This window comes from Rhinolophus sinicus, linkage group LG05 (assembly GCF_036562045.2).
Source record: "Rhinolophus sinicus isolate RSC01 linkage group LG05, ASM3656204v1, whole genome shotgun sequence".
NCBI classification, from domain to species: domain Eukaryota; kingdom Metazoa; phylum Chordata; class Mammalia; order Chiroptera; family Rhinolophidae; genus Rhinolophus; species Rhinolophus sinicus.
This window is the reverse complement of record NC_133755.1, coordinates 81,171,395-81,183,148: the sequence shown is the minus strand read 5'-3', so window position 1 is coordinate 81,183,148 and position 11,754 is coordinate 81,171,395. Positions and strand designations below refer to the sequence as shown.

The 11,754-nt window shown below is 57.7% G+C and overlaps 1 protein-coding gene across 1 annotated transcript in view; it reads right to left on the bottom strand.

Moving 5' to 3' along the window:
- The window catches only part of ITPR3 (inositol 1,4,5-trisphosphate receptor type 3), a 62,964-nt gene that overhangs the window by 27,973 nt on the left and 23,237 nt on the right, over positions 1-11,754 (bottom strand). The window contains exons 3-15 of the mRNA XM_074332805.1: positions 10,361-10,482; positions 8,614-8,700; positions 7,920-8,078; positions 7,632-7,730; positions 7,186-7,269; positions 4,613-4,759; positions 4,284-4,379; positions 3,676-3,726; positions 3,349-3,491; positions 2,264-2,363; positions 2,025-2,185; positions 1,415-1,556; positions 118-279 (exon numbers count right to left, since the gene is read on the bottom strand). Coding sequence (XP_074188906.1) covers positions 118-279; positions 1,415-1,556; positions 2,025-2,185; positions 2,264-2,363; positions 3,349-3,491; positions 3,676-3,726; positions 4,284-4,379; positions 4,613-4,759; positions 7,186-7,269; positions 7,632-7,730; positions 7,920-8,078; positions 8,614-8,700; positions 10,361-10,482 — 1,553 coding nt within the window. The remainder of the gene's footprint in view (positions 1-117; positions 280-1,414; positions 1,557-2,024; positions 2,186-2,263; positions 2,364-3,348; positions 3,492-3,675; positions 3,727-4,283; positions 4,380-4,612; positions 4,760-7,185; positions 7,270-7,631; positions 7,731-7,919; positions 8,079-8,613; positions 8,701-10,360; positions 10,483-11,754) is intronic.

Genomic DNA, 11,754 nt, shown 5'->3' with positions numbered 1-11,754 from the left:
CATGGGACTCAGTAAATACTTGCTGGCTGAATGAAAGCACGAGCGAGGGACTGAGCAAGCCAGCGAGTCATGAGTGGGGGCAGCAGACGGGGAGGGCTCAGGCTGGCGGGCGGGCACCTGGTTTTTGCGATAGTCCTCCTGGGAGTGCCGTAGCACCCGGTAGCAGAGGCGGAACATGTGCTGGTAGGGGGCGTTCTTCTGGTCGGACAGCTCCTCCAGTCGCACCAGGGGGCCCTCGCCCCCCTTGTCACGGAACGGGGCCTTCAGAATGCCAAAGATCTAGAGGAATAGGGAGAGTGAGGAGGGAGCCCCACCCCTGCCTGCACCCCTCGTTACCCCAGGCACCCTAAGCCCCAAACTGACCCTGCCCCAAAGCCACCCTCACGTTAACCCTGAGCCGATTCTAAGCTGGACTACAAGCCCAGCCTACCCACCACCGGCCAGCTCCAGCCCTCACTCCCTTCCGGCCGGAATCCCCACGCTGGCCTCCGCCCACCCTTGCCAACGTGAATTCAAATCCCAATTCAGATCCTGGGCCTGGGCCAGTGTCTGGGAGAAGAGCAAAGGAGCCTGAGGCTAAGAAAAAGGGCAGGCCAGGCCGGTGTGGCCAGAGCTTCAGAGAGACACAGGCCTATCTCGTTAAAAGGAATTATAAAAATTTTAAAAGGCAAGTGTAGGTGGGGTTGAAAAACTATTCTACAACAGAGACCAAAGGGATAGAAGTGAATCGAGTAAGAAAACATTACTTGGATCCTTGTTCAAAAAAAAAGGCTTTAAAAAGACATTTTGGGAAAGGTGGAGAAATTCTGTATGTGTTGGGTATTATTGCTAATTTTCTTAGGTGTGATAATGGTACTGTGCTTACATATGCTCAGGAGATAACACACTGAAAACTTTAGGGAATTCTGAAATGCACGCATGGAGGATGGACGTACAGATGCCGAGTTACATACAGCCAACCTGGCAAACCGGTGACTAGTGAATCCAGGCAGTGGATGTAATACTTTCTTAATATTTGAAAAGTTTCATAATAAAGACTTAGAAAACAAATTTAAGCACAAGTTCTGGACCCAACATCCTGAGTTCAAATATGACCCTGCTGCTTCCAGCTGTGTACTCCAACCTCTGTGTGCCTCAGTTTCCTCAGGTAAAATGTAGATAATAATAGGGACTCCACAGGTTGAGAGGATCGAACGAGTTTATACATGTAGGGCACTTAGGGCAGTGCCTGGCACACAGTAAGTGCCAGTATATATTATTTTTATTACAAGGGGGCGATAAGAAACTGCAGGAGATTGCAGCTCAACTGGAGACGGGAAAAAGCAAACACGTGTTAAAGAGTCACACCGTTCCCTGTCACGCGGCCCCTTCCCCGAGGCCTGCCGCTGGGGGCCCCACTTGTAGGCACGGGCACCTGTTTGAGAATGTTCTGCTCTCTCATCAGCTTCTGCCGCTCCCGATTGGGCTTGCTGACCATGATGTCCAGGACATTCTGCCCATTGTTAGGGACGTCACTGACGAAGAACACCAGGTCCTCCAGCAGCTGGATGACAAACCTTCACAAAGGGACACAAGGGGTGACAAGTGTGAGGCACCGACCCTGGGAAAGCTCCCAGGACCTATCACGTGCTCCCCACCCCCAGATTCCAAAGTGCCCCTAAGACAAAGCATCTCAGTGTACTCCAATCCGAAAAGGAACCGCAGGGCCCAAGGGCTCCATTCTGACTGCCATTTCTAGCTGTGTGAACTTGGACAAGTCTCTTAACCTCTCTGAACTGCAGTCCCATCATCAGTAAAACAAGGGTAATGACAGCTCCGTCACAGGGTTAGCTCTGGGAGTACGTGAGCAGTGAGGCAGAGGTCTGGGGCCACCCAGGGCCCCCAGGGACCAGTCCCCACCTGTGTCTCCCCTGTGCCAGCCCAGCCTGCCCAGCTTCTGCTTTGTGAGTCCTCTGTTCATGAACTCCAGATCCCAGGAGGACCAGCCTCTCAGAAAATCTCAGTAACCCTGCCGCGCAGCCCACCTGCGGTCATTCTGGCTGATGAAGCCCTCATTCAGCTTCTCCACAGCGCTGGCCAGCATGGAGCTGGCATCGTTGGCAAAGTCCAGGTCTCGGATCTCGGACACAGGAACTGACACAATGGCAAAGGCCTCCTTGTCCTCCTTGGTGGGGCAGGTGCCCAGCTGCGGGGACAGGGGTCAGTAGGGCGCCAGGGCCACGCTCAGACCCCAGCCTGCCCCCCAGCCCTGGGCGGCCCGCACCATGAGCCGGATGGGCCGTTCCTCCTCCACGTCTATGGGCACGTTGGTGCTCTGGATCCACGTGTTGGTGCAGAGGTGCCGCAGCCGGACGTACGAGTTCCTGCAGGCAGGGCAGGGGCAGGGCACGGAGTGTACCACGGAGCACGCCGGCTGGGTGCCCTCCCTCACCCCCTGCGGCTTCACATCTTCCACCTGACTCCACACCCAGTAGCCATGGGACAGCAGTAGGTCCCATCCAGGTAGGAGCCAGAGCAGAGGCACCAGCGAACACCCCGGGCCAGGACACGTGCTTCACTCACACCCCCCAAACCCAAAGCGCTCCAAAAGCCAAGGCCTGTTTGTAAACATGGGACCAAAATTCATTCGGACAAATGAGGCTGTTTAGACTATCTGTCCCATGTAATGTCAATATGCAGAAATACTCATGTCTTTGATTATGAAATATAATTATCTTTCTGAAATGAAAAGCAATCTGAATCTCCACACACATCTAGCCCGAATTCCAGATAAGGAATCGTGGGCCTATATGATTAATTCCACCAATTTATTCTCCCATCAGCGCTGGTAAGAGGTAGACTCGATATTCCCACTTGACAGGTGAGGAAATCGGGGTACAGCGACCAACTAAGCTGCCTGAGGTCCTACAGCTAGTAAATGCTAACACCTGAATGACACCCGGCAGTTTCTCAATGTTACATCCTAGAATCTCAGGGCCTTACAGGTCAGAGCCCAGCTCCCCACCCAGTGTACCCCAGACAAACTATCATGCAGCCTGTGCCTGAGCACCCAGACTGACCCGGGCAACCAGCTGATAAGAACACTGGAGAGAAGGCATTTTGATAAAGCGACTAGCACAAGGCATCACCCAGTGTGGGCAGCACCCAGGACTGGGCACATGGCAAGCATTCGATGGCGGTTAGTTGCCTATAGGCCTCAGAGCTCAATCCCCAGAGGGACAGATCATGCAGGTGCTGAGGCCAAAGGACCTCAGGAGAACAAAGGAGCAGAGGATGCAGGGAGACCAGGGACAGGATGGCCCAGCCTGGGCACCCCGGCCAGCCCCCAGGCACATGGTGCCTACCCACCGGGGCACGAAGGAGTCTGTTTTCTGCAGCGTCGTGGGGTCCAGTTCAAAGAGTGAGGCGATGTCGTTGCCATGGGGCACAGCCACCAGGCGATACTTGATCTTCTCCCCCGCGTTCCGGCGACCTGAGCGGCCCTGCGCACCCTGGGATAAACACCCCAACTCAGGCAGGAGCCCCCGTCATCAGGCCCCCTGAAACCACTGGGATCCCACCCGAGAGGCCTTCTCGCTCCAGCCCGCCTCCCAGGATTTCACGGCCTCCCCTGCCCACACCGAGAGCCTTGCAAAGTCACTCTTCCCCTGGCCCTGGAGCCGGCTTGGTCCTCACCACTCCTGCTGCCTTGGGGTCAGAAGCATCACCCTTGTAGCTGGGGTTCTCCTGGACAAAGATACAAGAGGGGGAAGAGCTACTGGACACCAAGCTATACCCACATGACTCCCACCCCAAAGCAAAGTCCACATAACGGCCCTGGGTCGGGGCACGCAGCCCCATCCACCCAGGGGTGCCCACCCCAGCCCCAAAACCCACAGGACCCCTGGAGGACCAGCAATGAGAGCCTCAGGGCCCTGCCCTTCCTGACACCCTCCACAGACCCACCGCTGAACATGCACACGAATCCCCCAATACACACAAGCCTGTGCATTACGATAGACACGGGGGTCAAATATAAGTTCCACAAGGCTGGGAATTTTGCTCACTGCTGTATCCCAGTGCCTAGAATGGCTCCTGGCACGTGGCAGCACAATAGTATTTATTAGGCTCATTTACAGTCGTGCACTTATTTGATAGTATTTGTTAAATACACGAGCACAGATAAGTCAGGGTCCACAGGCACATGTCTACCTGTATAGACGTGCTCCAGGCACACACACTTGTGCATGCCCATGAGCACACACAGCCTGAGCTCCCAGGATGCCCTCTGCCTCCCCACTCACCTCAGCAGCCAGGTAGTTGCCTGTGGCCAGGTGCTTGAAGCGGTACAGGCCATTCCAGTGGCCAGCGCCTCCACGGCAAGGGTCATGGTGGACCACCTGAGGGAGTACAGGGGTGAGGCTATCCAGGGAGGGAAAGCTCCATGGGAGAAGGGGCACTGGAACTCTGGGTGGGTGGCTTCTGGACCTTCCGGGCCCTTTGGCTCGGGAGGGGAACAGAGGAGAGGCAGAGGTTGACCTCCCACCCCCCAGAGCGATGGGAGAAGAGGGAAGGGTGCAGCCCAGAGCAGGAGAGAAGGGCTGGGCCCTGGGCACAGCAGCAGAGCTCTGACCTCCACCTCCCAGAGGGCGTTGGAGCTGGTGGCTGAGGTGGCGGACTGGCGCAGCGTTGTACGTAGGAAGACCTGCAGCTTGCCCTTGTACTCATCACACGTCAGGAACTTCTCCTGCTCGGCATGGAACAGCCGCACCACGTCTCCCTGCAGGCGGCAGGGTGTGGGCTCAGGAAAGACAAAGACCCTCCCGGGGGCTAACACCACCTGCCTCAGGTGCAGGCGCAGCTGGCTGGGCCCTGCACGCTCCTGCCAGAGCCAGCAAGCAGAGGGTGAGGTGCACGCTGAGCCCCACCCACCAGAGAGCAGCCAGACCCCTCAGCCAGGCACTGTGCCCACAGCCCTCAGCCAGACCCCAAATTCAGAAACTCCAGACAGCTGAGGAGGGACATGCTGTTACCCAGAGCCTTCCCCAGCCTTCCATGTTGGAACCTGCCCTTGATCACCTCCCTCCCCAGTCTGTATCTCTAGAAACCCTGCCTGACTCCTAAAGGCCAGTCTTAAGTCACACAGGAGGGATCCCCTGGGCCCTTTCTGCTCATTGATACATCATTCCCATTCCTTTTGCTCCCCACTGGACTGGAGCAGCCGGAGTGCAGGGATGGTGACCTGTTCATCTCCATAGCTTTGGACACTAGGACCAAATTTGGATCCTGGCTCTGCTCTGATAAGCTGTGTGTGTGACCTCGCCCCCTGAAACCACTGGTATCCCACCCGAGGCCTTAACATCTCTGAGCCTCAGTTTCCTCTTCTGTAAAATGGGAATATTATGACCTCCTTGCGATATTGTGAGGATTCTAATTTCTACAATGAAGTAACACTACACTCTTACCACGTGCCAGCTGCCGTGAGAGCCCTTTACGGTACTTCCTCCCCTGATCCTCGCACTAACCCTCTGGGAACACACATCATTACCCCACTTCACAGGTGGGGAAACCCAGGCACAGAGAATGCAAACGTCCTGCCAAGGATCACGTAGCTAGTGACACATGGGACATGAATCCGTGCCGCAGCTCCAGGGCGACACCCTCATCTCTGCATCACACCTCCTCCCACAGCGAGCCTGCCCCCCGCAGGCTCTCGGCCTGGCTCCTGCTCCTAGCATGGTGACCACTGATGGCATTATCTGTTTTCCCTGCACTGCGCTGGACACAAAGGACTCCGCCAACACCTGTGGAGTGCACGCATGAGTGGCTGAACGAAGGAATGAGTGAATATACACAGATTGGGTCCGTTACTAGGCAGAACCCAGTGACTGCTGTACCCCGGCAGGGCAGGCTGACAGCAAACAAGGGGTGGGCTTTGTTAGCTCAAGTCTCACGTCCCAGGTGCCTGGAATCCATGAAAGATTCACTGAAACCACTCTGGGCAGCACCTCAGGGTTTGGCCCAGCGATGCGTCCTTTTCTAAGTGCTGCATAGCTTTGGGGCTAGAACGTATAATCAGGGAAGGCTTCTGGGAGGAGGTAGCACATGGGCTGGGCCTTGATTGACGTGTGGATCATGAGAAGGCTTAAGGGACGGAGGGAAAGGCACACAGCATAGGTAGCTGGGAAAGAGCCTGGGAGACAGGAGCAAGGAGGAGGGCGAGGGACTGAGGCAGCCTGAGGGGGACAGGAGGGTCTGACCGAGCACTGGCTGTGGGAGGAGGGCAAGGGAGCACTGCAGGCTGCTGTGCAGTGAGCAGGGGCAGCCTCGCGGGCCTGTCACCGATCCCTTTCACAGGCACCACCACCAGGTGTACCTGCCGACTCCCCTAGCTGAGGAATCCCACCCCCTTTGCTACCCACATCTGTCCCTCCCGTCTTCCCCTCCACATACCGCCTGCACCCCAGTAGGCTGGTTCCCTCCCCTACAAGTCCACTGAAGGAACCTCTGAACACTCCTCTCTGTCCCCAAGTCTGGTTTTCAGGGTTTCTTTCCCGCTCTCTCCAGCCCTCCTTCCACCCTCTGCTCTGGTCCCTCCCAGTCGTTCCTGCGGTACTTTATAGCAGCACTTTGTCCCACACAGGCTCGTCCCTCCACACCTGCCAACCCCTTATGTTCTAGCGCCCACATCGGCAGGTCTGGAACCAGGGCGCAGGCCCTGACTCAACAGCCTCACATCCTTGCCAAGAGGGCACAGGGCAAAGGGTAGGGAGTCTGGCCCAGACCATGGAGCAGGCACGGGGGAGGGAACAGGTTGCTCAAAGGATCTGGCCCCACCCCAAGGTGGAAGGATGGGGACCCCAGTCCACCGACTGACCCCCTTAGCAAGTGAGCAAACTGAGACCACCCAGGTCTTACAGAGGATGGAGAGGGGGGTTGTGAGGCCAGAGAAAACAGAAGGGGTGGTCCGGTTGGGGCTGGTGGGTGGGCCCCTGTGGGAGGGCCCCTGGGGGGGAACCCCTGAAGGGGCTTGGGGGTGTGCAGAGGGAGGCTGAAGGGGCTGCAGAGCCAGAGCAGGGGGCACACGGAAGGGAGGGCCAGACGGGGAGCAGAGCTGGGCAGGAGAGAGAAGGCAGAGGAGGGGCCTGTGGGGCAGGGGCTGGCAGCCAGCGGGCAGGGCGGCAGTGGGGCGCTCTCCGTCCTTACCCCTTTCAACACCTCATCCAGGTGGTCTCGGAACTGCATGAACAGGTTGATCTTCCAGCTGGTATTGCAGTTCACAGAGTTGACCTGGGGAAGGGCGAAGAGATCCGTGATGCCAGGCAGACCCCCAGCGGTTCGGAAGGGGGGCAGCACTGAAGGCCCAGAGAAGGGTGAGAGGAGGACCAACCCAACCCATTAGAGCACAAGAAGGGGTGTCTCCTCCCAGCCAGGGCCCGCAGACCCCAGCCCAGCTGCCCTGGGGATGCCACCTGTGGGGTGGAGAATGGGGGCAACATTGGGAGACAGGCGGGAGGGCAGTAAGACCCAGCTTGTCCAGCGGGCCAGAGGGGATCGGAGGCAGAGACCCTGGTGGAGAGGGGGAGGCTCTGTACCCTCAGGGGTGTGGGGTCGCCTCTCCCCTCCAGGGCTGGCTCCACCAACCCACTCACCTCCTTGCAGCCAGCATTGTCGCTGAGCTCGTAATTGCTGGCATGCAGAGGCTGCCCGGCATTGACGGGATTCAGGATAACCTTGTCCCCCACGACCACCTATGGGGACAGGCAGAGCAGGGTGAGGGTGGGAAGGGCCAGGCCTCCAGGCCTCCCTCTGGCTCAGTCTGCCCCTCTAAGAAATGGACACGCCCTCATCCAGGCCCCGCCTCGAAGACCACACAGAAGCTGCTCTGGAGCTGTGGCCTGCGGCCCCCCCAGACCCCTTCAGCCCGGCCCTGTCCTCACATTGTCCCCGTTGCTCCTCAGCTTCCAGAAGGGCTGGATGAAGAGCCAGGAACCCTCGTTGCCCGTGGCATCCAGTGTCACCCGCATGGCATTCTTCTCCAGCAGGGCCGGCAGCCGCTTGTTCACTGTCAGGTACTTGTTGCTCTTCATGTGCAGGAGCTGGGGGGCAGGCGGGTGTGGGTGAGGGAGCCCAGGAGGCCAGCCCATCAGAGAGGGGCACTGGGGCCACTGGATCCTGGGCCACAGCTGGATGCTCACGGTGTCAGACACAGACTGAGACACACGCAGTCACACACACACACAGTTGGTCACCTAGTCACAAAAGAAGCTAGCACTGCTCTAAATACCCTCCATGTATTATCTCATGCACTCCCACAACAAGCAAGCGGGAAGTACTATCACTGGCCTGATGGGCAAACTGAGGCACTGGGAAGTTAAGCAACTTGCCTAAGTCACGGGGCCAAGATTTGAACCCAGATCACGTGGCCCCAGAATCGAGGTTGATGACAACCATGCTGAAAACGCACCCTTGGACATGCTACTCAGGCCACACACAGAAGCAGATATGCAGTCACAGAGAAGGTCCCAGAGCCACCCACTGGGGACGAAACCCACCAAGGGCATGTCGGCTAGCACCCCCCACCCAACAGCATCCCAGGCCTCCTCGAGGGGAGATGCAGTGGGGGGGCCTCACCTGGATCACACTGCCATACTTCACAATGTCGCCGTGCACCTTTTTGTTCTCCGTGTCGTTCTGCTTCTGCTCCATTTGGGCTGCATGCTGTGCAGACACATACAAGGTGGAGAAGCCCGCCCCCCCATACGCACACAGAGCTCCTGGCGCTGACCCAGAGTGACCCTCAGATGCCGTCTAGCCCGTGCCCTCCCACTATTAAGGGACTGAGGCTGCAAGCATGGAAGTGCAGCCCGAGGTCATGCAGCCTGCAGCCCAGGAAACCAAATCCCTCACCCCTGCCCCGCCCCCCTCCATCACTTCCCTCTGGAGGCGGCATGCCAGCTGGTCCTAGAGCCCCCTATGCCCCTGGACAACCCCAGAAGACACCTAAGCTGGGCCTCACTACTCCCATCTCACCACACTCCCGATGCCCCAACATGGAACCCCTGCCCCAGCCCAAACGCTGACAGGCATGCTTGGTGCCACGTCTTCCTCATCCACTCCACTCTTCTGTGACCCTCCCTCCCCAAAGCTGTGTGTGCTCCTAGCCCACTGCCTCCAGCCCAGGTGGCCTTTCCTGACTGGCCATATTCAATGCTGATGGATCCAACTCTGGTGCTTTGCGAATTTGGTTTGTATCCCATTAAGGACCCTTGTGTCACATTAGACTGGAAGCTGCCTGAGGATAGGCTCTGTCTCCTCCATCAGCCTGGCACTCCCTGAGAACACTGGCCCCTCTGCCCCTTTTCTTTCCCTCAGTCCCATTACCCGGGCCTCATGACTGAGGCAGGAGGGTGGCTGCTGGGTAGCTTTGCTGTGTACACGTGACTTTCCATAGACCTACAGTGTGTGGCTGTGTGACCACATCTGGTTCTGAGTATATGTCTGTGCAGCAGGGAGGAAGCCTGTGACAGCCCCAGCCCGGAGGAGAGATGGGATTATCACAGAGCTCAGGAAGCCCGCCCTCAACCACCTGTCTCTAGCCCAGTTCACAGCTATGGGGTACAGACAACCCTTCCCCCATTTCACACCTCTCCTCAGGGGAAGGAACATAAGGAAGCAAGGTCTGCATGGGGATGCAAGGTCTGCACCTGGGCCGAGAGAGTCTCAGAAGCTGGCTGCCAAGTTGCTGACACAGCCAAAGCCTCTCACTCTCCTTTCCAGGGGGCCTGGGCTTGGGGCCCTGAGCTCTGTCCAGAGGACTGCCAGGCCATGGGCAACCAGCAGGCCCTCACCCCATGCACTGTCCACGTGTCCAAGGAGTGCAAGGTGGGCCAGAGACCCAGGGACCTTCAAGGCCCTACTGCAAACACAGGGTGACCATGGACAGCCCAGCCCCCTCTATGGGCCCCAGGCTCCAACTCTATAAAACAAGGAAAGAAGTTAAGACTAGTTCTCAAATCAGGTTCCCTGGAGCCACTGGTAACTCCATGTACAGCTGTACAGGTTGTTCACTGCACCACGGTGTCCAGCTGAAGGACTGGGTGGGAGCTGAACCCCAGTCCACCTTCTACTCACTGAGCGTGTGCCCTGGCATCGGGCTGCGCCAGCCTGAAGGAAGGGGCACCTTCTTTTGAGTGGCACAAGGGGCCACAGAGACGAGCGGGTCACTGGGAGGACAGCACTCCCACCTCACCTCCTTCACAGCCCCACACCCATCTCTTGCATATTGGGGTTTTAAAACCCACCGAGCCCGCCACGGGCCCGTGAGCGCTGACAAGCAGGGCCCCCGAGGCACGCGCAGTGCACACCTGCGAGCACACACCTGCAGCTTCTGCAGCAGCACCACGTCGGCGATCTTCTCCTTGTCCTGCTTGGTCTGCTTGGCCTTCCAGTACTGCTTCTGGGCTGAGTAGCGGTTCATGGGACACACCTTGAAGAGGCAGTCTGTGGGAGGGCGGGGGGGGAGGGAGACGGGCTCATGTGGGGTTCGAGGCCCTCCCTGGGGAACCCCAGCCTGCAGCCCTGCCTCAAATCCCACCTCGGCTCCCCCCACCGAGAGGCAGAGCTTGGGAGAACTCCATAGAACCTGGAGCACCCTGGATTGGGTAGAAGGCAGAGTCCCAGAAGCAGGTTTGAGAGCAGGATCTCACCTAGGAGATGGACACCTGCCCTCTGCCCCACAGGAGATTCATCAGAGACTATTGGGCCCCCACCCCTTGCCCTGTCTGTGCCCAGCTTTTGTGGACATTGACGGCTGACAGCTCATACCTGCATCCTTCTCTGGCCACCTGCCATCGTGCCCACAGATGCCTGTAAAATTACATCACCCCCCCGCCCCCCAGAGGGGCAGCCGCACCCAGCAGCCGACCAGGCAGGTAACAGCCCGGCCTCTGGGAGCTTATCTGTGTGCCCGTCACTCCCCAGCTCCCAGTGGGATCACTAAGCCTTCTCTTCCCCTAAAACCACATCCTTGCTCTGCACTCCCCTGTCCTGTGTGAGCGAGGCTCCCTCACTCTCCTCCTGAGCCCTCTCAATAATTCCCCATTTTAGGGAACTCGACCTAAGACAGGGCTGGTCAAAATTCCAGAAACAAATTCAATATTAGTTTTTATTTTGGAAAGCACACAAAATAAGCACTCAATAGTGATTTTTATAAGCCCAAACTGCAGAAAGGGTGTCAGATTTTTCTGCTTATCAAAAGGAGCCATGAGTTGGAAAATCCTGTTCTAAAGTGTGGTGGGTGGGGACAAGGATTCTGGGTCACAGTGAAACGCTGGCACAGGAGATGGACCTATTTGACAAGAACAAGGGCTGTGCTAGGAGGCAGTGAGTTCCCCATCACAGGAGGGAACCACACCCTGCAAAAGGGCGTGGGCTCATGGCCTCTAAGACCCCCTCCTGCGGCAGGGCTGTGCCTCCACAACAGCAGTGCCCCAGTAACTTAGCACATAGGAGAAAGATGGTGGGCTGGGGAGCCTGGAAACAGGCCGCTGGGGGAGCCGATCACAGAGACGGGGAGCTCCCTGCTTCAGCCCCTCTTATCTGCCCTCTAAAGGAAAGCTATGTCCCAGCTCTGGTAAAAGCTGGTCCTCCAGGCCCTGGGAACTAAAAGTGAAACTGGAGTTTCCATGTAGCCCATGAGCAGGCAGAGGTCCCAGGCGTCATCAGGGTCATCAGGAGCAGAAACCAAGTGAGTCAAAGTTCAGAGAAGACAGA